General features: G+C 44.0%; 2 protein-coding genes across 4 annotated transcripts in view; both read left to right on the top strand.

Moving 5' to 3' along the window:
• Positions 1-19173, top strand: part of sacm1la (SAC1 like phosphatidylinositide phosphatase a) — a 34309-nt gene extending 15136 nt beyond the window's left edge. For both annotated transcript variants that reach the window (XM_063009821.1, XM_063009827.1), the window contains 15 exons: positions 2830-2889; positions 5208-5241; positions 5435-5536; positions 5637-5722; positions 6575-6661; positions 9180-9248; positions 9336-9415; positions 9515-9613; positions 9859-9997; positions 10093-10162; positions 11707-11779; positions 11856-11949; positions 12354-12446; positions 13513-13570; positions 15714-19173. In XM_063009821.1, coding sequence (XP_062865891.1) covers positions 2830-2889; positions 5208-5241; positions 5435-5536; positions 5637-5722; positions 6575-6661; positions 9180-9248; positions 9336-9415; positions 9515-9613; positions 9859-9997; positions 10093-10162; positions 11707-11779; positions 11856-11949; positions 12354-12446; positions 13513-13570; positions 15714-15850 — 1281 coding nt within the window. In that variant the 3' untranslated portion in view covers positions 15851-19173. The remainder of the gene's footprint in view (positions 1-2829; positions 2890-5207; positions 5242-5434; positions 5537-5636; positions 5723-6574; positions 6662-9179; positions 9249-9335; positions 9416-9514; positions 9614-9858; positions 9998-10092; positions 10163-11706; positions 11780-11855; positions 11950-12353; positions 12447-13512; positions 13571-15713) is intronic.
• A 940-nt stretch (positions 19174-20113) lies between these two features.
• Positions 20114-26186, top strand: LOC134328646 (zinc finger and BTB domain-containing protein 12-like). Of its 2 annotated transcripts, XM_063009801.1 has the most exons (5): positions 20114-20380; positions 23860-24065; positions 24160-24354; positions 24457-24624; positions 24751-26186. In XM_063009801.1, exons 2-5 carry the CDS (start codon positions 23862-23864, stop codon positions 25675-25677), a joined length of 1494 nt encoding a protein of 497 aa, XP_062865871.1. In that variant the 5' UTR covers positions 20114-20380; positions 23860-23861; the 3' UTR covers positions 25678-26186. The 2 variants fall into 2 exon arrangements, with proteins under 2 accessions (XP_062865871.1, XP_062865879.1); XM_063009809.1 differs by lacking the exon at positions 20114-20380 and having other exon boundaries at positions 23669-24065.
• The last annotated feature ends 1314 nt before the right edge of the window (positions 26187-27500 follow it).

Here is a 27500-nt window from a genome sequence, read left to right as displayed (position 1 = left end):
AGATACAGTTGTCTTGGTACTTCTCACCAGGGCGCCGCCACACATGCTGGACACCATCTGAGCCAAACAAGTTTATCTTGGTCTCGTCAGACCACAGGGCATTCCAGTAATCCATGTTCTTGGACTGCTTGTCTTCAGCAAACTGTTCGCTGGCTTTCTTGTGCGTCAGCTTCCTTCTGGGATGACGACCATGCAGACCGAGTTGATGCAGTGTGCGGCGTATGGTCTGAGCACTGACAGGCTGACCTCCCACGTCTTCAACCTCTGCAGCAATGCTGGCAGCAATCATGTGTCTATTTTTTAAAGCCAACCTCTGGATATGACACCGAACACGTGGACTCAACTTCTTTGGTCGACCCTGGCGAAGCCTGTTCCGAGTGGAACCTGTCCTGGAAAACCGCTGTATGACCTTGGCCACCATGCTGTAGCTCAGTTTCAGGGTGTTAGCAATCTTCTTATAGCCCAGGCCATCTTTGTGGAGAGCAACAATTCTATTTCTCACATCCTCAGAGAGTTCTTTGCCATGAGGTGCCATGTTGAATATCCAGTGGCCAGTACCCAGTGAGAGAATTGTACCCAAAACACCAAATTTAACAGCCCTGCTCCCCATTTACACCTGGGACCTTGACACATGACACCAGGGAGGGACAACGACACATTTGGGCACAATTTGGACATGTTCACTGTGGGGTGTACTCACTTATGTTGCCAGCTATTTAGACATTAATGGCTGTGTGTTGAGTTATTTTCAGAAGACAGTAAATCTACACTGCTATACAAGCTGTACACTGACTACTCTAAGTTATATCCAAGTTTCATGTCTATAGTGTTGTCCCATGAAAAGATATAATGAAATATTTGCAGAAATGTGAGGGGTGTACTCACTTTTGTGATACACTGTATAAATGATACGCTTCCGTCTTGGTGGGAACAGCTTGGAAAGGTCAGGTCTGACAAGTATTAGGTCTATTCCACTCAGCCCAGCACTGCTAGGACATGGGTTCGAATCTCAGCAGTGCTGTCAGTCAACCAGGGATATATACAGACTTGATTGGCTGTGTCTGAGGGAGGGTTTAGCACCCCGTCCGGGGTATGGAATTGAGGTTTTTAGACAGACTCCCCCAGCGTGCTGGACCGGTTTGTGGTTTGTTCAAGGTGCCGCTCTGCATGTCCTGCTTAATCTGTTCCTCTCTGATGTGACCCGCAGAGATGTTCACAAGTCAAAAAATACGAGTCCGAGTCGAGTCACGAGTCAATATAATCTACACAAAACATATATTGGAAATGTAGCGTAGAAATAAAGAAATAATCTGTAAGTTCAGATAAAAACAACAGATTAGCGAGTGTATTTAGCCGTTTTACTTCGTGTCTTTACTTTCCTCCTCATTGTGTAAATGAATGTAATTTCTGTAACAAGAAGGTTCCAGTTAAAAGCTTCAACTGATACGTTTTGTTTTCATTACAGAACAAAAGCGCTCGATAAATCACGGCACAGCGGCCAAAATCCAAAACACAGCAAAAACAATCGTAACCGCTGCTTACCTGAGCTTCTGTTCTTCCAGATGCTATTACATTTATAAGCGTGCGTCCCATTAGGAACAGAATCCGTTATTTTGTAAATGTGCTTATAATTAAAAACCTTCAAACTTTTCCCGGTCGTGAAGTAAAACAGGAAGTCGTTAGAAAGCCTATCGAGCGTTTCATTACCACGTCATCTGTGTGACGCAAACTGAATAAATGCAAATAACAGCATTTCTTACTAACGATTACAATCAGAAGCTCTGATTGGTTCAGAAAGCGGTTCTTACAATCATTAGCGCCGATTCTGTAGGAGCGTTCCATTCACATTATCTGTTACTGTGAAGTGCACTACGTAGGGTATTCCACCATTTTAAGTGAGATTCCGATCCAAAGGTGATGAAAATGTTCAAATGAAGTGAACTTCAGACTGTGTAGGGAGTAGGGAGCGACGCTTCATCACTACACCGGAAGCTGGCTGGAACATTTACACATTGTGTGTGTTGCGGTTTAAGACGGTCGGAGCGTTATTATTACTATTATTAGAGAGCAGAAAATGACACGATCAGAATGATGTCGGCTCGACGTTTCATTCATCTTTAATAAAAACTAGCGACTCTTGTTGTTTACGAGTCATTTTTTGTGAGTCATGAGTCGAGTCCGAGTCATTTGAAATGAGTCCGAGTCTGAAGTCGCTGTGTGTGTGACTTACGTGCGAGTCCCCGTCTCTGGTGACCCGTACTGTTATTGCTGGTGACCAGAAAAATGTAGTTCAGGTTTTTGACTGCTGGAACGAAGCTCCTGCTATAAATGCTGAAATAGCTTTTTGTCCAGACATAATGAGATCCCTGCTGTCCCAAAAATTTCAATCTAGATTTGACTGTCCATAAATCATTATGGTAAAAGGTTTTGGGGGTCACGCAGGTGCCTTTATTTCTTTATTTTTTGTGAATGTTCCTTCCATAAATCCATTTTCTTTCCTGTATTGAAGTCTTGAACACTGAGCTTAGTTGATTTTAAAGGCGTCAGATTTCCTCCAGGAGCTCCGGTTTCCTCCTACAGTACAGACATACAACTGAGGTGAACTGGAGATACTAAATTGTCCATGACTGTGTTTGACATTAAACTTGAACTGATGAATCTTGTGTAAGCAGTAACTACGGTTCCTGTCATGAATGTAACCAAAGTGTAAAACAAGACGTTAAAATTCTGATAAATGCTCTGAAATCATCAATCAAGTGGAAAGGAGGGGGGGGTAATTACTTTTACACACAGGTTGTGAAATCACTTCTGTTTTGTTTCTCTTTACAGGCTGATCAGAGGTTTGTTTGGAATGGACACATGTTGAGAGAGATCATCGCCCAGCCAGAGGTACACATTATCAAACGCCTTGATAGGCATGCGTGGATCATTTTGGGAAGGTGCTCAAACCTCCTCTTCGTCAGCAATTAAAAACAGCCAAATAAAGCCTAAACAAGTCCGAAACGTAGGATACTGAGACTAGAACTGAAAGCTTGGGGAGGGTATTACAGGGTGCATGTTGTGCTTTATGGATATTTAGTCATGCACCATTCCTCTCTATTTCGACCACACTGTATTTGTGCTAACGCTGTTCCACCGCTGTTCTGAACAGCCTACGTTTTGAATAGGCACCAACACGAACAGCCTCTCCAGTAGCTCCGTCAGTGTTGTACTTCTACAGTTTATTCTTTAGTTTGTGTCACATTTCTCACTTTTTCTACCATGAATCTTCAATTTTCACATGAGGGTGTATTTATCTATCTGTCTGTCTATCTGTCTGTCTAATCTATCTATCTGTCTGCCTATCTGTCTGTTTATCTGTCTATATATCCATCCATCTATATATCTGTCTGTCTGTCTGTCTATCTGTCTGTCTATCTATCTGTCTATCTGTCTGTGTCTTTCTGTCTATCCATCCATCTATATATATCTATATATATCTATATATATATATATCTGTCTATCTCTCTGTCTATCTGTCTATATATCCATCCATCCATCTATCTATATATCTATCTCTATCTGTCTGTCTATCCATCCATCTATCTGTCTGTCCATGTCTATCTATCTATCTATACATCCATTCTTTGCACTCAATCATGTGGTTCTTGAGTGATACATGAGCTGCAACACAAAGATTTTTGTCCAAACATTGAGCAGCTTTTTAATTCTAAGTAACTGCAGTTATATTGCGTTACTTGGGGATTGTTCTCGATCCTGGTCGGCCTAATGGCTCCTTCAGTCTTTTTTATTTTTTCTGTAATTTCCACTTTCACATGTGGTCACATTATGTGTCTTCTGGGTGAAGACGAAAGTGCATTACTAAAAACCCCAGACACACCGCTGCGCCTGATACACTCGAACCTTTTACTGTCGTGTGTGATTTCCTGCCCTGCTTAGAATCATCAACCACACAAATAATCACTAGATATAAATTCAGATATAAAAACTCTAAAAAATACCCCGCCCCAGCAATTTAATAAACTGATACGTTTAATCACTGATTATTTAATAAATGAAATAGACAGTAAGCGGAAGGTAGACTTAGTGTTTTTGTCAGGAATTATTCTGCTGCTTTGTAAGAACAAAATTGCTCATTGTTTTGCTGCTAAGGATTAGTGACGCGCTCTCTGGAAGCCTATTTAGTCCTGCTGCAACCAAACAGACAATAAACAAATGTGTGAATGAATTAATGATTTCATTATCTGTTATTTAATTGCTTGTTTTTTATTTCTACACCCGTCTGTTAGGAGTGGCTTTATTACCGCTTAATAGCAACTAAAATGCAGCTATTACTTCTAAACCAAGTTTTTATAGAACTCTAGAGAGTAGAATTGTGTTCACATGTACACCGATCAGCCATAACATTAAAACCACCTCCTTGTTTCTACACTCACTGTCCATTTTATCAGCTCCACTTGTAGTTCTACAATTACTGACTGTAGTCCATCTGTTTCTCTACATACCTTTTTAACCTGCTTTCACCCTGTTCTTCAATGGTCAGGACCCCCACAGGACCACCACAGAGCAGGTATTATTTTGGTGGTGGATCATTCTCAGCACTGCACTGACACTGACATGGTGGTGGTGTGTTAGTGTGTGTTGTGCTGGTATGAGTGGATCAGACACAGCAGCGCTGCTGCAGTTTTTAAACACCGTGCCCACTCACTGTCCACTCTATTAGACACTCCTACCTAGTCGGTCCACCTTGTAGATGTAAAGTCAGAGACGATCGCTCATCTATTGCTGCTGTTTGAGTCGCTCATCTTCTAGACCTTCATCGGTGGTCACAGGACGCTGCCCACGGGGCGCTGTCGGCTGGATGTTTTTGGTTGGTGGACTATTCTCAGTCCAGCAGTGACAGTGAGGTGTTTAAAAACTCCAGCAGCGCTGCTGTGTCTGATCCACTCATACCAGCACAACACACACTAACACACCACCACCATGTCAGTGTCACTGCAGTGCTGAGAATGATCCACCACCTAATTCAGAGAAACAGATGGACTACAGTCAGTAATTGTAGAACTACAAAGTGCTTCTATATGGTAAGTGGAGCTGATAAAATGGACAGTGAGTGTAGAAACAAGGAGGTGGTTTTAATGTTATGGCTGATCGGTGTATATATAATATTTATTTATTCTAAATATTTGATGCTTTTTTCTTTTCAGCTACACAAGTTCGCCTTTCCGGTCATCCACGGCTGTATCCTTTATTCTGTTTAAGTTTATATATATACAGTGTTTTATCCAGTTATTTATGTGTATTTCAAGGTTTTAATGGTATCAGTATCATACTCTGAAATGTAGTTTGATCAGAACACTGCCGATATTAAAGCCCTTGGACTTTATGTGAGTTAAATTGATCCACACGTCGTGAGTCCTTAACCCTGGTGAAGTCATCGTCATAAAGCCGTGCAGCATCAACGGCAAGATCTTCGAATGGATCCTCATTTCCAGGCGGAGCTGTTTCCGAGCTGGCGTGAGATACTACGTCAGAGGTATCCGCCGCGCCAACATTCCCATAAGCACCTTCATTTTTGTATTCAGAATTCATTTTTAAATATAGCTCTCTTTTATTTTCATTTGTTGTTTATTTAGGGATCGACTCAGAGGGCCACGCTGCTAACTTTGTGGAAACGGAGCAGATCGTGCAGTATAGTAACAGCAGAGCTTCCTTCGTGCAGGTCGGTGAAGCTGTAGCTTGATATGAAGAGTTTAGCCCACGTTCAAACCCCAGACAACATTTTTAGGGTCTCGTGTCGGCTTTGGGGCGCTCGGGTGGCACAGTGGTAAATTCCTTAAGCCCACTACCGCTTCAAATCCTTGGTGGTGCTATCAGCCGGTCAGGCGTCTACATACACATATTATTGGCTATGTCAAACGGAGGGTGGCCAAGTTCTCGTGATGGATTGGCATCCTGTCTGGGGTTACCACATTGCGATCTGGTCCAAATACCAGACTTCTCTATTTTGTCCCATTTTCTCACAATTTATCGTAGTCAATCTGTCTTCCGCTCCTGGAGGATCCCTGATTGCAGTCGAGGTGGGTATATTGCTGCTCACGCCTCCTCCGACCCGAGCACAGCCCTTACCGGAACCCTTTTTCACCTATGCACTCTGCACAGGCGCCTCTCTATCTGCCAATCAGGATCCTTACACAGCGTTTGAAGACCCCACCCACATAGTCCGGTCATCCCGCCCTAGCAGAGACGTGTCTGCTGCAGGCACTGCCAATTATGCCCGCTAGATGGCGCCCAGCCGATCAGTGGCAACTCCGAGTTTTAAACTGAGGAGTTCAGAATCTCAGGAATATCCCGCTGCGCCACCTGGCCGTCTATGGTTGCCCTTTCTAATGCAACCCTCCTATTACTTCTATTACTAGTCCAGCATGGGACCAGTACTGGTACTGAGAGCACACGGACAAGTGCAGCTCCCTATAACTAGACTGTTTGACTAATTATTTGTTCCACAGATGGTTTTGTCCAGGATCAAACTAAAATGAGCTTTTTTTTTTGCCTAAATGATCTCTTTCAACAGACCCGAGGCTCGATGCCGTTCTTCTGGTCGCAGAGACCCAACCTGAAGTACAAACCCAAGCCTCAGATCAGCAGCACCACCAACCACGTGAGGACTCATAGTTTATTCTCATCATTTATTCTCATTTAGAATTTACACCTCAGTATCACATGAAGAGCGTTTAATTATCTATGCATATGTACTCCAAATACTTTTGGCCGTATAGTGTCATATATTTAGACACGTGACCATGAGCTTGTCGGTCAAATAGTTACCTCTGCGTGATCTTATTTTCAGCTAGAACAACAGCGACTCTTCTGAGAAGGCTTCTCACGAGACTTTGAAGTGTGTCTGTGGGAATCTGTGTCCATTCGGTCAAAAGATGACAGCGTTTTTATGACCGGGCACTAATGCTGTTCAAGAAAGTCGGTGACGACTGGAGTTTTTATGTCTTTATAGAGCATGTTCACAGGGGTACAGTCATGCTGGAGCAGGAAAGATCCTTCCCTAAACTGTTGCTGCAAAGTTGGAAGCATAAAGTGCTGATCTGTATCGCTGATCTGTATCGCTGAGTTGAGAATCGTTTGTCTTTCCTGACGTTTTCAAGTGCGATCGACTTTTAATCCAACTGTAATAAATCACTAAACCAGCAGGATTTGGGTATTTTGAGCAACAGCTCCATCTGCTGGATATAAATCTACACTACATGGACAAAAGTATTGGGACACCGCTTCTAATGACTGAATTCAAGTGTTTCAGCAAGAGCGAGTGCTATCAAGTGTAATAAATGAATTATATAAAGGGAATAACATGCTTCCAACTTTGCAGCAACAGTTTAGGGAAGGTCAATACCTGTTCCAGCATGACTGTACCCCCTGTGGACAAAGCAAGTTGTATAAAGAAACTCCAGTGACCTCAGCCCTAATTTATTTATTTATTAGGATTTATTTATTAGGATTTTAACGTCATGTTTTACACTTTGGTTACATTCATGACAGGAACGGGTAGTTACTCATTAGACAAGATTCATCAGTTCAAGTTTAATACCAAACACAGTCATGGACAATTTTGTACGTCTTTGGACTGTGGGAGGAAACCGGGGAGACACGGGGAGAACATGCAAACTCCACACAGAAAGGACCCAGGACCTTCCTGCTGTGAGGCAACTTTGCTGCCTGTACCACTGTGCCGCCCCCTCAGCCCTAATGAACAGCTCTGGGATGAACCGGAACATCAACATCAGTGCCCAGCCTCACAAATGGGCACAAATTCCCACAGATATACTTTAGAGCGGCTGTTGTTCTAGCTGAAAAGATCACATAGAGGTCACTTTAATGTAATAACACTTGTTTTTGAAATGGGATTTGCAATAACACTGTTGTTTGTGCATGTGCAATACTGCTACACGTCTTTTGTGTATACATTTTCTTTACATATGTTGTAGAATTTAATATTTACGGACTTAATTGTTGTGTATTTTTCACAGTTTTAGTGTGTATGTGAACAAGGAGTTGCACTGAAAATTTAGTTTAATACGTTTGGACATATAGTGTGTTTTGGGACATTTATTGTACATTTATTGACCTTAAAACTTTTTGAAAATGAAACAGTTTTAATTTGTTTTTGATGTTTTATTATAAAAAGGACGTGTCTTACGTTTCCAAACTAATATTGGTCAAGCCAAATTACACATGCACCTCATATACACTGTGACGTCCAGCCTGTTACGTATTAGGTGGTAACAGGGTGGACCATAACAGGGTGGACATTCTGACATCAAATTAGCCATTAGCTAGCGAGTGAGCAAAACCATGCTAGCATAAAAGTGAATTCAGACAAAGAACTCTCTGCTTTTTAGTAAGATTATTTTTAAAATGATCAAATCATTTTGCTTTCTCTCATATATCCCATAACAGGGTGGACATGATGTTATGGTTGACCATATAAGACTTTTAGGATAAAATGTGGAAAAAAAAACATAAAAATGAGGAGTTTAATGAGCCGCTCATCTTCCACAGCTGTTTTCCCTCCAAAAAGATCATGTGAGCTCCAGGAAATGATGTCAGGATGTAAAACAGCTCTTCATTTTAAGAGACAGTAGTGAGAAATAACAGGGTGGACAGAAACCTGAGGGACGTGTGAAAAACCCTCATAATCAGCAATAAAATCAAACTCAAAGAAAATAAATCCAGGGTTTAGAGGGACTTAATCAAAAGCTTTTAAACAGTATTAAAAGACTGAGATATTTTCATGATTAAACGTCATATATCATCACTAAATCAGAATGTACAGCACTGGGGATCATGGGAAAACCTCTGCTATCTAACAGATAAAAACAGTATGTATACAGTCGTTTTATTTTGGTGGGGGGGGGGGGGGGGGGGTAGAAAACATTGTGTTTAGTATTTAAAAGTGTTAATTATTTCAGTAAGATGTTTAGAAATTGTATTGTTTAAAATGTACTTAATAAATACAATGATCAGTACTGGGGACACAAAAGGCACCGAATTGTAGAAATGACCCAAGTATTGATTTATTGAATGAATAAACTAATTTGTGACGCACAGGAATCCTTTAATGTATTGAATTAAATTCAGACGTATGTTGTATATGTTGTATGTTGTAGCTCGATGGATTCCAGAGGCATTTCGACTCCCAGGTCCTCATTTACGGCAAGCAAGTGGTTCTGAATCTGGTAAATTCTTCATGAAATGACATTTTCCATTCCAAAATAAAATCCTCCTTTCATACGGGACTGATTTAAAGCGCTTTATATCTGCAGGTTAATCAGAAGGGTTCGGAGTTGCCCCTCGAGCAAGCTTTTGCCAAACTGGCGAACAACATGGACAACGGGATGCTCAAGTACGGACCTTTTACAGCCTGTAACGTTCTGTATCTGTGTGTTTGCTTGGATGTTTTGCAGTAGTTTGGGATGTACTGATTTCTCCGTTTCCCTGTTAGGTACATAGCGTTCGATTTCCATAAGGAGTGCAGCAAGATGAGGTGGCATCGACTGCAGATCTTGGTGGACACTGTGGCCGGGACGCAAGATGAATTCGGGTGGGTTAAACCGACATTTATACAAGGCAGGATTCAAAGTAAAAGGATTTAATATCAATATCGTGATCAATTAAGTAGTGGAAACCCACGCAGACACGGGGAGAACATGCGAACTCCGCACAGAATGGACCCGGACCGCCCCACCTGGGGATGACAGTGCCACCCACCGAACCACTGTGCCACCCTTAATAATTATTAATGAACTAATTAGACTTATGTGTAACGCAGTGTCTGTGTGACCGCAGGTGCTTCATGTTGAGCTCGGACAGGAAGGTGGTGTCCGAGCAGACCGGAACGTTCCGCAGCAACTGTATGGACTGTCTGGATCGTACCAACGTCATTCAGAGCCTCCTAGCCAGGCGATCGCTTCAGAACCAGCTCCAGGTGAGATCCAGCGTAGTGCATTCACGTCCTGCTCAGAGAGCTTGGGGTTCGGACCGGATCGGTTCATGGTGTTGCTTTGTGTGGTTTGCTTTTAGAGGATGGGAGTTCTCCATGTCGGACAGAAGATCGAGGAGCAGGCTGATTTCGAGAAGATTTACAAGAACGGTGCGCACGCGTTTCTGATTCTTTATAATCAATTTTAGATCTCATCTTTAGGTCTCATCTTTAGGTCTCGTCTTTAGGTCTCGTCTTTAGGTCTCGTCTTTAGGTCTCTTCTTTAGGTCTCGTCTTTAGGTCTCGTCTTTAGGTCTCATCTTTAGGTCTCATCTTTAGATTTTATCTTTAGGTCTCATCTTTAGGTCTCATCTTTAGGTCTCATCTTTAGGTCTCATCTTTAGGTCTCGTCTTTAGGTCTCATCTTTAGGTCTCGTCTTTAGGTCTCGTCTTTAGGTCTCTTCTTTAGGTCTCATCTTTAGATTTTATCTTTAGGTCTCATCTTTAGGTCTCGTCTTTAGGTCTCAACTTTAGATTTTATCTTTAGGTCTCATCTTTAGGTCTCATCTTTAGGTCTCAATTTTAGGTCTCATATTTAGATCTCATCTTTAGGTCTCATCTTTAGATTTTATCTTTAGGTCTCATCTTTAGGTCTCATCTTTAGGTCTCATCTTTAGATCTCATCTTTAGGTCTCATCTTTAGGTCTCATCTTTAGGTCTCATCTTTAGGTCTCGTCTTTAGGTCTCGTCTTTAGGTCTCGTCTTTAGGTCTCTTCTTTAGGTCTCATCTTTAGATTTTATCTTTAGGTCTCATCTTTAGGTCTCGTCTTTAGGTCTCAACTTTAGATTTTATCTTTAGGTCTCATCTTTAGGTCTCATCTTTAGGTCTCAATTTTAGGTCTCATATTTAGATCTCATCTTTAGGTCTCATCTTTAGATTTTATCTTTAGGTCTCATCTTTAGGTCTCATCTTTAGGTCTCATCTTTAGGTCTCATCTTTAGGTCTCAATTTTAGGTCTCATATTTAGATCTCATCTTTAGATCTCATCTTTAGATCTTATCTTTAGGTCTTATCTTTAGGTCTCATCTTTAGATTTTATCTTTAGGTCTCATCTTTAGGTCTCATCTTTAAGTCTCATCTTTAGATCTCATCTTTAGATCTCATCTTTAGGTCTCAATTTTAGGTCTCATATTTAGGTCTCATCTTTAGGTCTCTTCTTTAGATCTCATCTTTAGATCTTATCTTTAGGTCTCATCTTTAGATCTCATCTTTAGATCTTATCTTTAGGTCTCATTTTTAGATCTCATCTTTAGATCTAATCTTTAGATCTCATCTTTAGATCTCATCTTTAGGTCTCAATTTTAGGTCTCATATTTAGGTCTCATCTTTAGGTCTCTTCTTTAGATCTCATCTTTAGATCTTATCTTTAGGTCTCATCTTTAGATCTTATCTTTAGGTCTCATCTTTAGATCTCATCTTTAGATCTAATCTTTAGATCTCATCTTTAGGTCTCATCTTTAGATCTCATCTTTAGGTCTCAATTTTAGGTCTCATATTTAGGTCTCATCTTTAGGTCTCTTCTTTAGATCTCATCTTTAGGTCTCATCTTTAGATCTCATCTTTAGATCTCATCTTTAGATCTCATCTTTAGGTCTCATCTTTAGGTCTCATCTTCTGTAAGTTCATCCTCTGTTTCTTGCTCCTTTTTTTTTAGCCTGGGCTGACAACGCCAACGCGTGTGCTAAACAGTACGCTGGCACCGGAGCTCTGAAGACCGACTTCACCAGGTATTAAACGTTTATACTCAGGATGCCAGATTTCTGTGCTGGTTCCTGGTACTAATAGTCACTGTTTGTGCTTCAGGACTGGGAAGAGGACTCACTGGGGTTTGCTGATGGACGGCTGGAACTCTGCCATTCGCTACTACAAGAACAATTTCTCAGATGGCTTCAGACAAGTACGTGTGGAAGGAGCTGTGGTAGCTTTCAGTTACTGCTCCCAGGTTTAGGGGTCACTGAGGGAGGGAAGGTCAGACTTGGTCTTTCCCAGCTGCCATTGCGATATGCATTGCGATATACTGGGACTGGTCCGGACGCCTGCTTAGCCTGGCTCAATACGGCTCTGTAAGGCTCGAATATCAGGATGGGGGTAAGGGATGGGGTATGGGCGAGCTTTGGCTTTCTGCCTCTGATCAGGATAAAGCAGTCAATGAAAATAAAATCAATCAATAAAATGAATGCCGTCAAAAGACTGAATGTGTATAAGTGTGAGGTGGATATTTATGATGGAATTAAATGAAATAACAGAACCTAAAGTGGTCGAATACTTTTGCTCACCCTGGACTGTGTGTTTGGTTTGTAGGATGCCATCGATCTCTTCCTGGGAAACTACAGTGTGGATGAATCTGACGCACCGACACCTCTGCATGTCCAGAAAGACTGGAAGTTCCTCACGGTCAGTGCTTTTCTCTCCTCAGTACAAATACGCTAGCGGTCAAATGTATGTGGACACCCAGGGGTTTCAGCCATTCCCACTGTGAGCAGGATACAGTTACAGTTCTACAAAGCAGGTCTTTTGTGGAGAAACTGACCTCAATCTTTAAAAAAAAACACAGGGTTTGGACTGAATGGTCACAGATTCCCACAGACACACTCCAATATCTGGTTTAAAGCTTTCCAGAGGAGTTGGCTAACTCTATGTTAATGCTTTTGGACCAGGACATCCAGCAAGCTCATAGTCACGTGTCCACATACTTCTGACTAAACAAATATAAATGAAATAAAATTATACCATTCTGTATTTTTGCTTGAATGGGTGTATCGGATCTTTATAGCAATTAAAATCAAAGCAATTCATTTTTACAATATTGCCATTTTTAGCCAGAGCAACTGATGGTTAAGGGCTTTTTGCTCAGGGGCCCAACAGGACTTGTTGTAGGGTTTAAACCAGCGACTTTCTGATCACCTGTTTTTGGTAGTGTTTCTATTCCACTTAAACATGCAAACGTTTTTTCACCTTCTAAGGTGACGGTTTCTTCTCTGAAACTGGCACAGAGACCACTGTTCCATGTGATTTGCACTTACAAATAATTGTTTGTACTGATGATATGGGGAATTTGAGGTTGTGTGGTGTAATGGTAACGGTAAGAGTCGAGTAAATTTAAGGGGTTCGAATCCTGGGCTGGGCTCATAAATACATGAACCTAGCCATTTGAGGGACACACATCAGTGCAGACTTAGTGCCGGTCCCAAGCCCGGATCAATAGCCCGGGCATCCAGATTCTAAACTGTGCCGAGTCAGATATGTCGACGCCTAAATACGGGAGCAGACGAAAAAATTACGGGGACAAGTAAGCAGTTTCAGAAACCAGTGAACTCCCAGGGGTGCATTGATAAACGTTGTTCCTTCAAGTGTATGTAAACATTTGACATTTTGACTGGTGTGAACAGGGTGTTTGAATCTGGATGGATTCGGATGCAGCTGATTGAGGGTTTGTTTGTTTGTTTTTTTTCTCTTCCAGCTGCCCGTCATCATGCTGGTGGCCTTCTCCATGTGCATCCTGTGTCTTCTCATGGCTGGTAAGAAAAATAATCCTTTGGCATAAACAGAACCACTAAGTGTTACTTTTTTTGTGACATGCAGTGCTCCAAGTGGGACGGTACTCACCGGTATGCAGTAACGATACGTACCATGACTTTTTCTTGTGTATCGGCACATCACAAGCTGCTGATATTTTTTTTTTGGCCTCTTTATATCAAATTCTAGGCATTTCCTAGTAACCGTATAAAAACTGCATTACCCAGGGGGCACTACGTGATGCTTAGCAGTTTTCATTCTCTTGACAAGTTTAGTACAAGACAAGTAACGTCATACTTGATGAATATATATATATATACAGTGTATCACAAAAGTGAGTACACCCCTCACATTTCTGCAGATATTTAAGTATATCTTTTCATGGGACAACACTGACAAAATGACACTTTGACACAATGAAAAGTAGTCTGTGTGCAGCTTATATAACAGTGTAAATTTATTCTTCCCTCAAAATAACTCAATATACAGCCATTAATGTCTAAACCACCGGCAACAAAAGTGAGTACACCCCTAAGAGACTACACCCCTAAATGTCCAAATTGAGCACTGCTTGTCATTTTCCCTCCAAAATGTAATGTGATTTGTTAGTGTTACTAGGTCTCAGGTGTGCATAGGGAGCAGGTGTGTTCAATTTAGTAGTACAGCTCTCACACTCTCTCATACTGGTCACTGAAAGTTCCAACATGGCACCTCATGGCAAAGAACTCTCTGAGGATCCTAAAAGACGAATTGTTGCGCTACATGAAGATGGCCAAGGCTACAAGAAGATTGCCAACACCCTGAAACTGGGCTGCAGCACAGTGGCCAAGATCATCCAGCGTTTTAAAAGAGCAGGGTCCACTCAGAACAGACCTCGCGTTGGTCGTCCAAAGAAGCTGAGTGCACGTGCTCAGCGTCACATCCAACTGCTGTCTTTGAAAGATAGGCGCAGGAGTGCTGTCAGCATTGCTGCAGAGATTGAAAAGGTGGGGGGTCAGCCTGTCAGTGCTCAGACCATACGCCGCACACTACATCAAATTGGTCTGCATGGCTGTCACCTCAGAAGGAAGCCTCTTCTGAAGTCTCTACACAAGAAAGCCTGCAAACAGTTTGCTGAAGACATGTCAACAAAGGACATGGATTACTGGAACCATGTCCTATGGTCTGATGAGACCAAGATTAATTTGTTTGGTTCAGATGGTCTCAAGCATGTGTGACGGCAATCAGGTGAGGAGTACAAAGATAAGTGTGTCATGCCTACAGTCAAGCATGGTGGTGGGAATGCCATGGTCTGGGGCTGCATGAGTGCAGCAGGTGTTGGGGAGTTACATTTCATTGAGGGACACATGAACTCCAATATGTACTGTGAAATACTGAAGCAGAGCATGATCCCCTCCCTCCGGAAACTGGGTCGCAGGGCAGTGTTCCAGCATGATAATGACCCCAAACACACCTCTAAGATGACCACTGCTTTATTGAAGAGGCTGAGGGTAAAGGTGATGGACTGGCCAAGCATGTCTCCAGACCTAAACCCAATAGAACATCTTTGGGGCACCCTCAAGCGGAAGGTGGAGGAGCGCAAAGTCTCGAATATCCGCCAGCTCCGTGATGTCGTCATGGAGGAGTGGAAAAGCATTCCAGTGGCAACCTGTGAAGCTCTGGTAAACTCCATGCCCAGGAGAGTTAAGACAGTTCTGGGAAATAATGGTGGCCACACAAAATATTGACACTTCAGGAACTTTCAATAAGGGGTGTACTCACTTTTGTTGCCGGTGGTTTAGACATTAATGGCTGTATATTTAGTTATTTTGAGGGAAGAATAAATTTACACTGTTATATAAGCTGCACACAGACTACTTTTCATTGTGTCAAAGTGTCATTTTGTCAGTGTTGTCCCATGAAAAGATATACTTAAATATCTGCAGAAATGTGAGGGGTGTACTCACTTTTGTGATACACTGTATGTATATATATATATATATATATATATATATATATATATATATATATATATATATATATATATATATATATATATATATATAAATCTCTGAGCTCGGAGCTCCGTCCAAGCCTGATGATGCTCAGAAAGCCTCGGATTAAATAATCAAAACCCTAATTAATTATGACCGCTGTTTATCTCAGGTGATACGTGGACCGAGACAGTGGCGTACGTGGTGTTCTGGGGCACGGCCAGCGCCCTCACCGCTGCCGTCATGCTCTTCAACGGGAAGGAATTCGTGGACGCGCCCAAACTGGTCCAGAAAGAGAAGATGGACTAAACATGAGCAGATCTGCCGTCCTTTCTCTTTCTCTTTCTTCTCTTTCTTCTCTTTCTTCTTCTGTCCTGGCTGAATCAGACACGGATCATGATCTGATCTGATCTGATGTGCACACTATAGAAAGCAATCTATTAACCCAGCTGGCACAGGTATTATTCCACTCCACAGCTTCACACTTCACATCGACGGGAGTCTCCACCGCACGAACTCATGCAATCCAAAGTAAATCGTGATTATTATTTAGTGAAATTGTTCCATCGGTAGTCAGGACCGTACTGAACGGTGCATGGAGGACTAGCATTGCTCGACACAGAGATTTACAATTAACTCTATATAACTAAAGCTAGTCCTCCAGTATCAGGTTCAGAAGTTTATACACACTTGTACGGATCGTGTATGTGATTTTCTGGAACTGAATCTCACTATCGAGCAAGTAAGAAGCTCCATCTGCAAAACAAAAACACTGACTTTAGGCTTGACTTGAGTTTGTTGTTTATCTCCTGGACCAAAATAAATAAACAGATAAAAACAGTAACGAAATAATTCTTGCATAATGAACGCATGCTTCAGCAGCTTCTAATTTATAGCGTTACCCATTTCTGGTGCTTCTTAGACTATCCTAGAAACCCTGGATATACAGAGTCGACCCAGTGTTTCTAGGATAGACCCTGGACTCACAGCATTCCTTACCGGGATCAATTATCAGTAAAATGACGCTGATTGTTGAGGAACGAGGTTTTGAACAGTCTGAGCACCTTCATAGTCTTGACGGTTTTTTTATGGGCGCAGTCAAACTCGCCTTGTTTATTTGGGCACCCAGAAGTCCTCGGCCCTCGTCTAAAGTCGGTCATAATTGCGGATGAGGATTTAGGAGGCCATGCAGCAGAGTCAAGTCACACTGGAGCTTTAGACACCGCTAAATTAGGCATCTAATATACTGTTCATTAACTGATGGCAAGGAAATACGCTGTTAGTAATGGACTCGGATTATTAAGCTTCGGTAGTGTGCAGTGGAGACGCTCTATAGTACCGCTCTATACAGTAGTACCTCTCTAGGGTGGTTAAATGTTGATCAATATGCAGATATAATATGCACGGTTGGTGAGTTCTGTGTGTAGCGAGTGAGAAATGAAGGATATCTCTTCGGAGTGTTACGTACATGCACCTGAATGTCACTTTTACTGTATCAGGAGCTCTTATTTTGTGTTGAGATGCTGTAACAATGTCCCACAGACTTAAATCATCATGATTCCTTTACTGGTCGCTGTTCTTCCATCTTTTCTAGTTAAAGAAATACAATCCAACATCTGTAGTGTGTGAGCCGTTACCACAGTCAGTAATTTAATACAGTTGAGAACATACTGAGAAAAACCTTTAATGAAGGCTTGCGCCCTGCCCTTCAGACGATCAGTGGACTCACAGCGTTCCTGACCGGGATAGATGCTGATTTGTATGAGGAACAAGGCTTAGAATGACCACAGCAATCCATGACTGCATGTGGAGTATAAACAGCAGGACCAGGAGCTTGTGGTGCTTCATTTACAATTTTAAGACAATCGACTAAAAGCATCGTTTAATCATATGAAACGTTTGACCCCGGCACCAGATGCCTTTATTCATGAGTTTCAGTACAGTAAACAGGTCCTAACAGCATGTGATCATGGTAATAGTGCAAACGCTACAGATGTGGTGGACAGACGTTCTGGAGAAGTGCTTCTGTTTTCCATTAGTCGACGTGTTTGACTGGTAGAACTGTGTGTTAGTGCATCGTATAAACACAAGCTGTGTGTGTGTGTGTGTTTGTTTAGAATGAAACCTTCAGCACTTTACTGATTATTCCCGTTAATGGACCACAACACTAGAAGAAATAAGGAACGTGTAGGAACGTGTACATTCCTGTCTTTAAACCGTTATACTGGTTTGAATTTGTTGTAAAACATAATGCAATTTGAAAATCAGGGTTGTGTAATGATTTTTTCTGATGTTCGTGTTTGTTAATTGTTTAAGATGATCATTAAAATGACCTGTATGTTTAAGTGACACTTGCCTTATATGGTCAAAGCTTCCTGTACTGATAAATATCCACAATTTACGGGCCAAATTTATCCTTTCCGTTACCAAAAATGACCCTCCATTTGTCGTAACACCTCTGAATAATTAGCACCCGTATGCTCAGTATATTAATTAGACATTTCCTGACCCGTGGCATCACTCAGCACCTCATCTGTGCCCAAACTGCCCCGAATACTCACTCGTTCTAATATTGATGCCATTTCGAGTGGCCAGGCTGTGTTGAGCTGCTAGCTGTGGTGTACGTTTGCATCGGATCAGTATTCAGATCTCTGTCTCTGAATGTTATAGCTTTATGAAGGTCTTCCAGCTTAGTAATATGTACTACGGTAAGAGTTTGGGCACGTAGCCTTGTCTTGAAACCGTCTGGGCTTTATTTGATGATAATTTAGGAACGTTTATCAGGGTCTTCCTGCGAGAAAGACACAGCAAAGCACACAGTTACACTAAACACTAATCTTTAAGAAATACACTATATGGACAAAAGTATCCGGACACCTTACGGCGAGCTTTTTCGGACACCCTATTCCAAAACCATGGGCGTTAAAATGGCAGCACTGCCACCCTGTTACTCTGTTGAGTAAAAGGCCTGTGGGAATTTATGCTTATTCAGTCGAAGGAGCACTTGTGAGGTCAGGGTTAAAGGTCAGGGCTCTGTATAGTTTCACCAAACCAAACTTTGTGCACAGTGAAACACAGAGAAACGTCACACTAGAGGAAAGGGATGGAAATTACCTCTCTCAAACTGCTGCCACATATTTAAAAGTACATACAGAACTGATTTTATACATCTGATAGGAATGTGCATGTTTAAAATATCTAAACTCTGTAATTACAAGGGGTGTCCTAATACTTTTGTCCGTATAGTGTACATTTCAGGCAGTATGATGAACCTGTCCACTCACGCACACTTATTCTCTGCTGGAACACTGCACAACGAGGCCGGGGTTTGTAAATTGCACGGTAGAAGGAAGAATCTGTAATAAATATGTCGTAGTTCTGTACTGTACTGTATAGTTTACAATAGACTCGGTGTTAAATCACCTCGGATGGATCAGAAGGTGTTAGGAACGTGTGTTTGAGACAATGTGTGTGATCAGATCCACTGTACGATCTTTACAGTATGAGTAAGTATGAATGTAATGAAACACGTGTCTCTGTGTTTTTGGACTCTTCTCACTGTTCTGGAAATGTACTCGGCTCAGAAAAATCATGTATCAAATTACTTTGTAATAAAATATTTGATGACTGTGTGTGGAACCTGGATTGCTGGCTTCGACATGATGCTGTTTTAAGAGAGCTGTAAGCTCATGTTTATACACCGATCAGCCATAACATTAAAACCACCGCCTTGTCCATTGTATCAGCTCCACTTACCATATAGAAGCACTTTGTAGTTCTACAATTACTGACTGTAGTCCATCTGTTCCTCTACATGCTTTGTTACCCCCTTTCACGCTGTTCTGTAATGGTCAGGACTCCCACAGAGCAGGTATTATTTAGGTGGTGGATGATTCTCAGCACGGCAGGGACACTGACATGGTGCTGGTATGAGTGGATCAGACACAGCAGCGCTGCTGGAGTTTTTAAACACCTCACTGTCACTGCTGAACTGAGAATAGTCCACCAACCAAAAACTGTCCAGCCAACAGCGCCCCGTGGGCAGCGTCCTGTGACCACCGATGAAGGTCTAAAAGATGACCGACTCAAACAGCAGCAATAGATGAGCGATCGTCTCTGACTTTACATCTACAAGGTGGACCAACTAGGTAGGAGTGTCTAATAGAGTGGACAGTGTTTAAAAACTCCAGCAGCGCTGCTGTGTCTGATCCACTCATACCAGCACCATGTCAGTGTCACTGCAGTGCTGAGAATGATCCACCACCTAAATAATACCTGCTCTGTGGTGGTCCTGACCATTGAAGAACAGCATGAAAGGGGGCTAACAAAGCATGCAGAGAAACAGATGGACTACAGTCAGTAATTGTAGAACTATATGGTAAGTGGAGCTGATAACATGGACAGTGAGTGTAGAAACAAGGAGGTGGTTTTAATGTCGTGGCTGATCACTAGATGCTGAAAATGAAATGAACTGGTACTCTGCCCAGTTTGTATTTCTCTCTTGCACCCACCCAGTGTTGTTTAAGTGGCTCCAGACCCACCGCGACCTAAAAATAACCGCAACACCGTTATACGAATTACACGAGTTGCCTGGACAACGTCTGTTACCATGGTACCGATGGATTTCCAAACGCGTTTTGCTCTACCAGAGTTCAGAAACGAGAGGTCCTGTGCCGGCCGCGGTAGCGTCTTTTCCTGCCTGTGGAGCAGGTAAACAGTAGCGGTTGCTAATCTGTGCTAAAGTTGCTGAAGTTTAGATACTCAGCGATGAATTCACGTCTGTAATGTGATCGTTCCGGCGGCTCTGCTTTTTAATAAACGCGATTTTAAGACTGAGAGGTGAGTACACGAAGCGGCGCGGTGATACAGGTCACGATCAGAATGCTAACTTTAGCTACATGCTCATTATACGCCTCGTGATTGAGGCTAACGTTAGCAGGCTAGCTAACTTGCTAAAGCAAGACAAGATATGCTAATTGAAGTTCGCAGATATGTACTGTATAAATATTTAATTATGTAACGAGTCATATTGAACCTAATTACACACGTTACTACATTATTAGTTTAAACTTATTTAAATAGGCGTATAGATGACCTCGTTTATCTTTAGCTGTCTAAGCTAACTGCTAACTGTTGTGCTAATAGATGAAACCGAGCCGGATCGGTTTGTGATGTTTGTTTACATCAGGATCCCTAAGTGTGCAAAAACATCTAGACAATCTACACACACATACATTTATGTCATAAACAATTATCTAAATGTCAAGGAGGCACAAATACTAAATATTATTATTATAATTAATTATTTATTAATATCATCATTATTATTATAGGGACGTTGTAGCCTAATGGTTAAGGTGCTAGACTAGTAATCAGAAGTTTGCTGGTTCACGCCCCACCATTGCCTGGTTGCTGCTGTTGGGCCCTTGAGCAAGGCCCTTAACCCTCAATTGCTTAGATTGTATACTGTCACACTGCTGTAAGTCGTTTTGGATTATTTATTTATTTATTTATTAGGATTTTAACGTCATGTTTTACACTTTGGTTACATTCATGACATTACATAAGATTCATCAGGTCACAAGGTTATAATCAAACACAGTCCTGGACAATTTTGTCTCCAATTCACCTTACTTGCACGTCTTTGGACTGTGGGAGGAAACCCACACGGACACGGGGAGAACATGCAAACTCCACACAGACAGGACCCGGACCGCCCCACCTGGGGATCGAACCTTCTTGCTGTGAGGCGACAGCGCTACCCACTTAGCCACCGCGCCGCCCGGTTACTGGACTAGTAATCGGAAGGCCGCTGGTTCAAGCCCCACCACTGCCTGGTTGCTGCTGTTGGGCCCTTGAGCAAGGCCCTTAACCCTCATTTGTTTAGACTGTATACTGTCACAGTACTGTAAGTCGCTTTGGATAAAAGCGTCTGCTAAATGCTGAAAATGTAAATAAATGTGATTAAGAATGTACCAGTGTCTGAGGATTTTGAGGATCTTGATTTTATGAGGTACAAAATAAAATGTTCAGATATCAGGCTTTATGACTCCTGGAGCTGTATGGTGTGTGTGTGTATATATATATACAGTGTATCACAAAAGTGAGTACACCCCTCACATTTCTGCAAATATTTCATTATATCTTTTCATGGGACAACACTATAGACATGAAACTTGGATATAACTTGGAGTAGTCAGTGTACAGCTTGTATAGCAGTGTAGATTTACTGTCTTCTGAAAATTACTTAACACACAGCCATTAATGTCTAAATAGCTGGCAACATAAGTGAGTACACCCCACAGTGAACATGTCCAAATTGTGCCCAAATGTGTCGTTGTCCCTCCCTGGTGTCATGTGTCAAGGTCCCAGGTGTAAATGGGGAGCAGGGCTGTTAAATTTGGTGTTTTGGGTACAATTCTCTCATACTGGCCTCTGGATATTCAACATGGCACCTCATGGCAAAGAACTCTCTGAGGATGTGAGAAATAGAATTGTTGCTCTCCACAAAGATGGCCTGGGCTATAAGAAGATTGCTAACACCCTGAAACTGAGCTACAGCATGGTGGCCAAGGTCATACAGCGGTTTTCCAGGACAGGTTCCACTCGGAACAGGCTTCGCCAGGGTCGACCAAAGAAGTTGAGTCCACGTGTTCGGCGTCATATCCAGAGGTTGGCTTTAAAAAATAGACACATGAGTGCTGCCAGCATTGCTGCAGAGGTTGAAGACGTGGGAGGTCAGCCTGTCAGTGCTCAGACCATACGCCGCACACTGCATCAACTCGGTCTGCATGGTCGTCATCCCAGAAGGAAGCTGACGCACAAGAAAGCCCGCAAACAGTTTGCTGAAAACAAGCAGTCCAAGAACATGGATTACTGGAATGCCCTGTGGTCTGACGAGACCAAGATAAACTTGTTTGGCTCAGATGGTGTCCAGCATGTGTGGCGGCGCCCTGGTAAGAAGTACCAAGACAACTGTATCTTGCCTACAGTCAAGCATGGTGGTGGTAGCATCATGGTCTTGGGCTGCATGAGTGTTGCTGGCACTGGGGAGCTGCAGTTCATTGAGGGCAACATGAATTCCAACATGTACTGTGACATTCTGAAACAGAGCATGATCCCCTCCCTTCAAAAACTGGGCCTCATGGCAGTTTTCCAACAGGATAACGACCCCAAACACAACCTCCAAGATGACAACTGCCTTGCTGAGGAAGCTGAAGGTAAAGGTGATGGACTAAACCCAATTGAGCACCTGTGGCGCATCCTCAAGTGGAAGGTGGAGGAGTTCAAGGTGTCTAACATCCACCAGCTCCGTGATGTCATCATGGAGGAGTGGAAGAGGATTCCAGTAGCAACCTGTGCAGCTCTGGTGAATTCCATGCCCAGGAGGGTTAAGGCAGTGCTGGATAATAATGGTGGTCACACAAAATATTGACACTTTGGGCACAATTTGGACATGTTCACTGTGGGGTGTACTCACTTATGTTGCCAGCCATTTAGACATTAATGGCTGTGTGTTGAGTTATTTTCAGAAGACAGTAAATCTACACTGCTATACAAGTTGTACACTGACTACTCCAAGTTATATCCAAGTTTTATTTCTATAGTGTTGTTCCATGAAAAGATATAATAAAATATTTGCAGAAATGTGAGGGGTGTACTCACTTTTGTGATACACTGTATATATGACTGGATCAGACACAGCAGCGCTGCTGGAGTTTTTAAACACCGTGTCCACTCACTGTCCACTCTATTAGACACTCCTACCTAGTCGGTCCACCTTGTAGATGTAAAGTCAGAGACGATCGCTCATCTATTGCTGCTGTTTGAGTCGGTCGTCTTCTAGACCTTCATCAGTGGTCACAGGACGCTGCCCACGGGGCGCTGTCGGCTGGATATTTTTGGTTGGTGGACTGTTCTCAGTCCAGCAGTGACAGTGAGGTGTTTAAAACCTCCAGCAGCGCTGCTGTGTCTGATCCACTCATACCAGCACAACACACACTAACACACCACCACCATGTCAGTGTCACCGCAGTGCTGAGAATCATCCACCACCTAAATAATACCTGCTCTGTGGGGGTCCTGACCATTGAAGAACAGCATGAAATCAGGGTAGAACTACAAAATGTTTCTATATGGTAAGTGGAGCTGATAAAATGGACAGTGAGTGTAGAAACAAGAAGGTGGTCATAATGTTATGGCTGATCGGTGTATTTATTTATATTTTCTCTAATTTGCCTCCACTCAGTGTTCACACAACGTTCAACCCCTGTTACAAATATAAGATTAAGTCCTGACTGTTCCTTCCCGTCCTGCAGAAATGGACATGTTGTGCTTTCGGTTACCTGGACACAGCGACGCTGCACTGAGGAACATGAGCTCTCTGCGGGAGCAGCTGCACTTCTGTGACGTCACCATCATGGCCGGCGGCCGGCAGATGTTCCGCGGTCACAAAGTGGTCCTGGCGGCCGGCTCGGCCTTCCTCAGAGACCAGTTCTTACTGAACCCCTCGTCAGAGCTGCAGGTACGACGCACGCCTCTCGGAACGCTCAGATCGACGCCGTCCAAAAAACGATGCCGGAAACGATTCACCGTCTCTCCTCTGTTCCGTCCAGCAGGTGTCGGTGCTGCACAACTCGAAGGTGATCCACGAGCTTCTGCAGTCCTGCTACACGGGCGTCCTGCAGTTCAGCGCCAAGGAAATAGTCAATTACCTGACGGCAGCCAGTTACCTGCAGATGGAACACGTGGTGGAGAAATGCAGAGGGGCCCTGAGTCGGTACCTGCAGCCGAAGGGCCACAGTCCCCTGAGCGTAAGTCGGCGCACTCCTCAGCACGTTCCTGTTCTGCCTGTTCTGTCTGTCTCTCTCTCCCTGATCCTGACCCGTCTCTCTCTCTATCTCTACGCCCTGCAGTCTGTGAAGACGGAGGAGTCGCAGGCCATGCCGGTGATTGTGAACGGAAGCACTCTGGAGTCGATGTCGCCCCCTGCCGAGCGCACGGCGTCGCTGCAGCCGCACAGTTCAGAAGACGAGCCGCTCGTCTCTGGGGTCGAACAGCCAGCCATTCAGCATATACCGCAGGTAAAGGTCAGACATACCCTCCTCGAACGCAATCGGGATCCGCAGCAGCTCAATAATAATTATCTACGCCGAGAAAGGGAGGAAATGCATAAATAAATAGATGAAACAGATGTTCTGATGTTACAGATGAGAGATTCGGAGGACGACGCGAGGAACGAGTACAGCATGTACGAGATGCGCATCGGGGCCGACCACCACGACTCGGCAGGACTCCGGGAGGAGGCGTCGGACGCGCGCGCGGACGAGCTGGGCAGAGAAGACCCCGGCGCGGCGGGCAGCAGCCTGAGGGGCGGCATGCGCATCTGGAAGTGGAGATTCAGAGAGCCCAGGGCCGGCCGGGGGCGGGGCTTCAAGCACAGAAAGCGCGGTACGTTCCGCGACCGAAGACCCCTGGGCTTTCAGCAGGCGTGGCGCTTCCCGACCTCCGAAGAGATCCTGGGCAACCTGACAGCAGGCATAGGACAAGACTACCTGGCTCTCGGGGAGGGCCCGCTCCGCATGGAATACCAGCCGTCCGAGTGCCAGGCGGACGCCCCGGGGTCGGACGGGGGCGGCCCCGTTCACTTCGGCGAGGACGGCGTGGGCGTGGTGCAGCTCCCCGCGAGCGAGAGCAGCCGAGGAGAGGACGTGGTGGGCTCCACGTCCTGCGTGACGGTGGCGTGCGAACAGTGCGGCCTGGCCTTCTCGTCCATCGAAGACCTGACGGCGCACTCGCGCTCCGCCCACCTGCTGTACATCTGCCCGTGCTGCGGCAAACACTTCAGCCAGGCCAACAACCTGGCCCGCCACATGGTGGTGCACCGCGCCGCCAAGGTCCACAGCTGCCCCGTCTGCCACAAGACGTTCACGCAGAAGACCACGCTGATCGACCACATGAACATGCACAGCGGCGAGCGGCCGCACGTCTGCGCCTTCTGCCACGTCTGCTTCGCCCACAAACCCGCGCTGCGCCGCCACCTGAAGGAGCAGCACGGCAAGACCACGGCGCAGAACTACCTGGAGATCCAGAGAGAGAGCGCCGGCGCCCCTGTAGTGGCGGAAGGGGGCGTCTGAGACCATTTGGATCTTGAAGGAGCTTCGTGTTCAGGGGTCGGATTCGGACGCACGTTGTTGAATTGGTTGAGCTAGTCAACTACGTGGTCAAAAGTATGTGGACACCCCCGATTTTTTATTTATTTATGTGTTTTATCTGCGTCTACTGATAGCAGGCGTACTTTTATCCAAAGCCACCTACAGTATAAGCAATTAAGGGTTAAGGGCCTTGCTCGAGGGCCCAACAGTGGCAAGCTGGCGACCCCCATAAAGAGTTTTGTGTGGACAGACTGCAGTGGCTTTGTGTGAACGGATACAAGTTCTCACAGGCACACTCCAGTATCCTGTAGAGGCTTTTTAATATCAGGGTTTTAAACTGAGATGTCCACATACTTTTGGCTGTTCGATGTGCATCATGTGACTATAGTAAGTGTCCACGGTATCAAACTGACCGGCCAGAATGAAACCCAAGGTGGCGAGAACGCGCGGCACCCACAAAGCACCCGAACAGAACACTTCAGAAGAGTCACCCCCCCCCCCCCCCCCCCCCCCCCCGACACCCCGGTGCCTTACCCAGCTGCCACGCCCTGCCGCCTCATCGGTTCGCCACCCCTCGTCCAGTCGACCCCCCAATTATCGTTCTACCGCCCGTTTGAAACCAAAATACTGGATCATCACGTCTGCTGTAGTGACCTTTATTTCCACAGCCGCCGTATCCTGGTCAGGGTCCAGTTCCAAATCGTTTTACAATAACGTTTAATCATACAGACACGATCATGTTACTGATCAGATGGTTTTAAGAACTAAATTATGGTTTTATTGTTTTTATTCGTACACAGGAACGGAGGTACTAAAATGCACCTTTTCTCTGGGGTGAAAGATTTGGTACCTTTAGTGTTTTTACAGTATTTAAGGTGTTATTTTAGACTAGTTAGTTATTTTAGACTGTTTATTTTACCAGTTCTGTATGAGTTCAGTGTGCGGGGCTCTGGGTTGTCACAGGTCAAAGGTTTAAAACCCGAATGGGTTGAGCAAGCCCTTTAACTTCATGGGTTTCAGGGACGGCGTATAACTGGCGGACCCCGCGCTTCTGACTCCAGCTTTTAATCATTCATTCATGGGGTGGTCCGGGTCTTTTCTGTGTGGAGTTTGCATGTTCTCCCCGTGTCTGTGTGGGTTTCCTCCGGGAGCTCCGGTTTCCTCCCACAGTCCAAAGACGTGCGAGTGAGGTGAATTTGACTTTAAACTTGAGCTGATGAATCCTGTCCTGTCGTGACGTTAAAATCCTAATAAAATAAACACTCATTCATTCATTGTGTGTTTCACCACTGCTTTATCCTGGTCAGGGTTGCAGTGGGTCTGATTCATTGGGTGATGGGCAGAAAAGGTCGCCAGTTAATCACAAGGCAGACACACACACACACACACACACTCAACCACTTACTAAGTGGGTAGCACTGTCGCCTCACAGCAAGAAGGTCCCGGGTTCGATCCCCAGGTGGAGTTTGCATGTTCTCCCCGTGTCTGTGTGGGTTTCCCCCGGGAGTCCAAAGACACACAAGTGAGGTGAATTGGAGATACTAAATCGTTCGTGACTAAACTTGAACTGATGAATCTTGTGTAATGAGTAACTACCGTTCCTGTCATGAATGAAACCAAAGTGTAAAACATGACGTTAAAATCCTAATAAACAAACACACACTCACTGGTGCACCCACTCTTTGTACTGTGGGAGGTAACCAGAGGAAACGCATGCAGACACAGACCCACCGAGACCCTGACCAGGATAAAGCGGTCGATTTGAGATAGAAAAATGAAATGTACACATGTACCACATTCTTCTT

This window comes from Trichomycterus rosablanca, chromosome 2, assembly GCF_030014385.1.
Source record: "Trichomycterus rosablanca isolate fTriRos1 chromosome 2, fTriRos1.hap1, whole genome shotgun sequence".
Lineage (NCBI taxonomy): Eukaryota > Metazoa > Chordata > Actinopteri > Siluriformes > Trichomycteridae > Trichomycterus > Trichomycterus rosablanca.
The sequence above is the reverse complement of the archived record's forward strand: the minus strand, read 5'-3'. Positions and strand labels throughout refer to the sequence as shown.

Bases quoted from the DNA above. Each gene is read 5' to 3' on its own strand.
- LOC134328646 (XM_063009801.1), top strand. From the start codon at position 23,862: ATGGACATGTTGTGCTTTCGGTTACCTGGACACAGCGACGCTGCACTG. The intron at 24,066-24,159 runs GTACGACGCACG...TCCGTCCAGCAG, and splicing joins ACCCCTCGTCAGAGCTGCAG to GTGTCGGTGCTGCACAACTC. The intron at 24,625-24,750 runs GTAAAGGTCAGA...CTGATGTTACAG, and splicing joins CCATTCAGCATATACCGCAG to ATGAGAGATTCGGAGGACGA.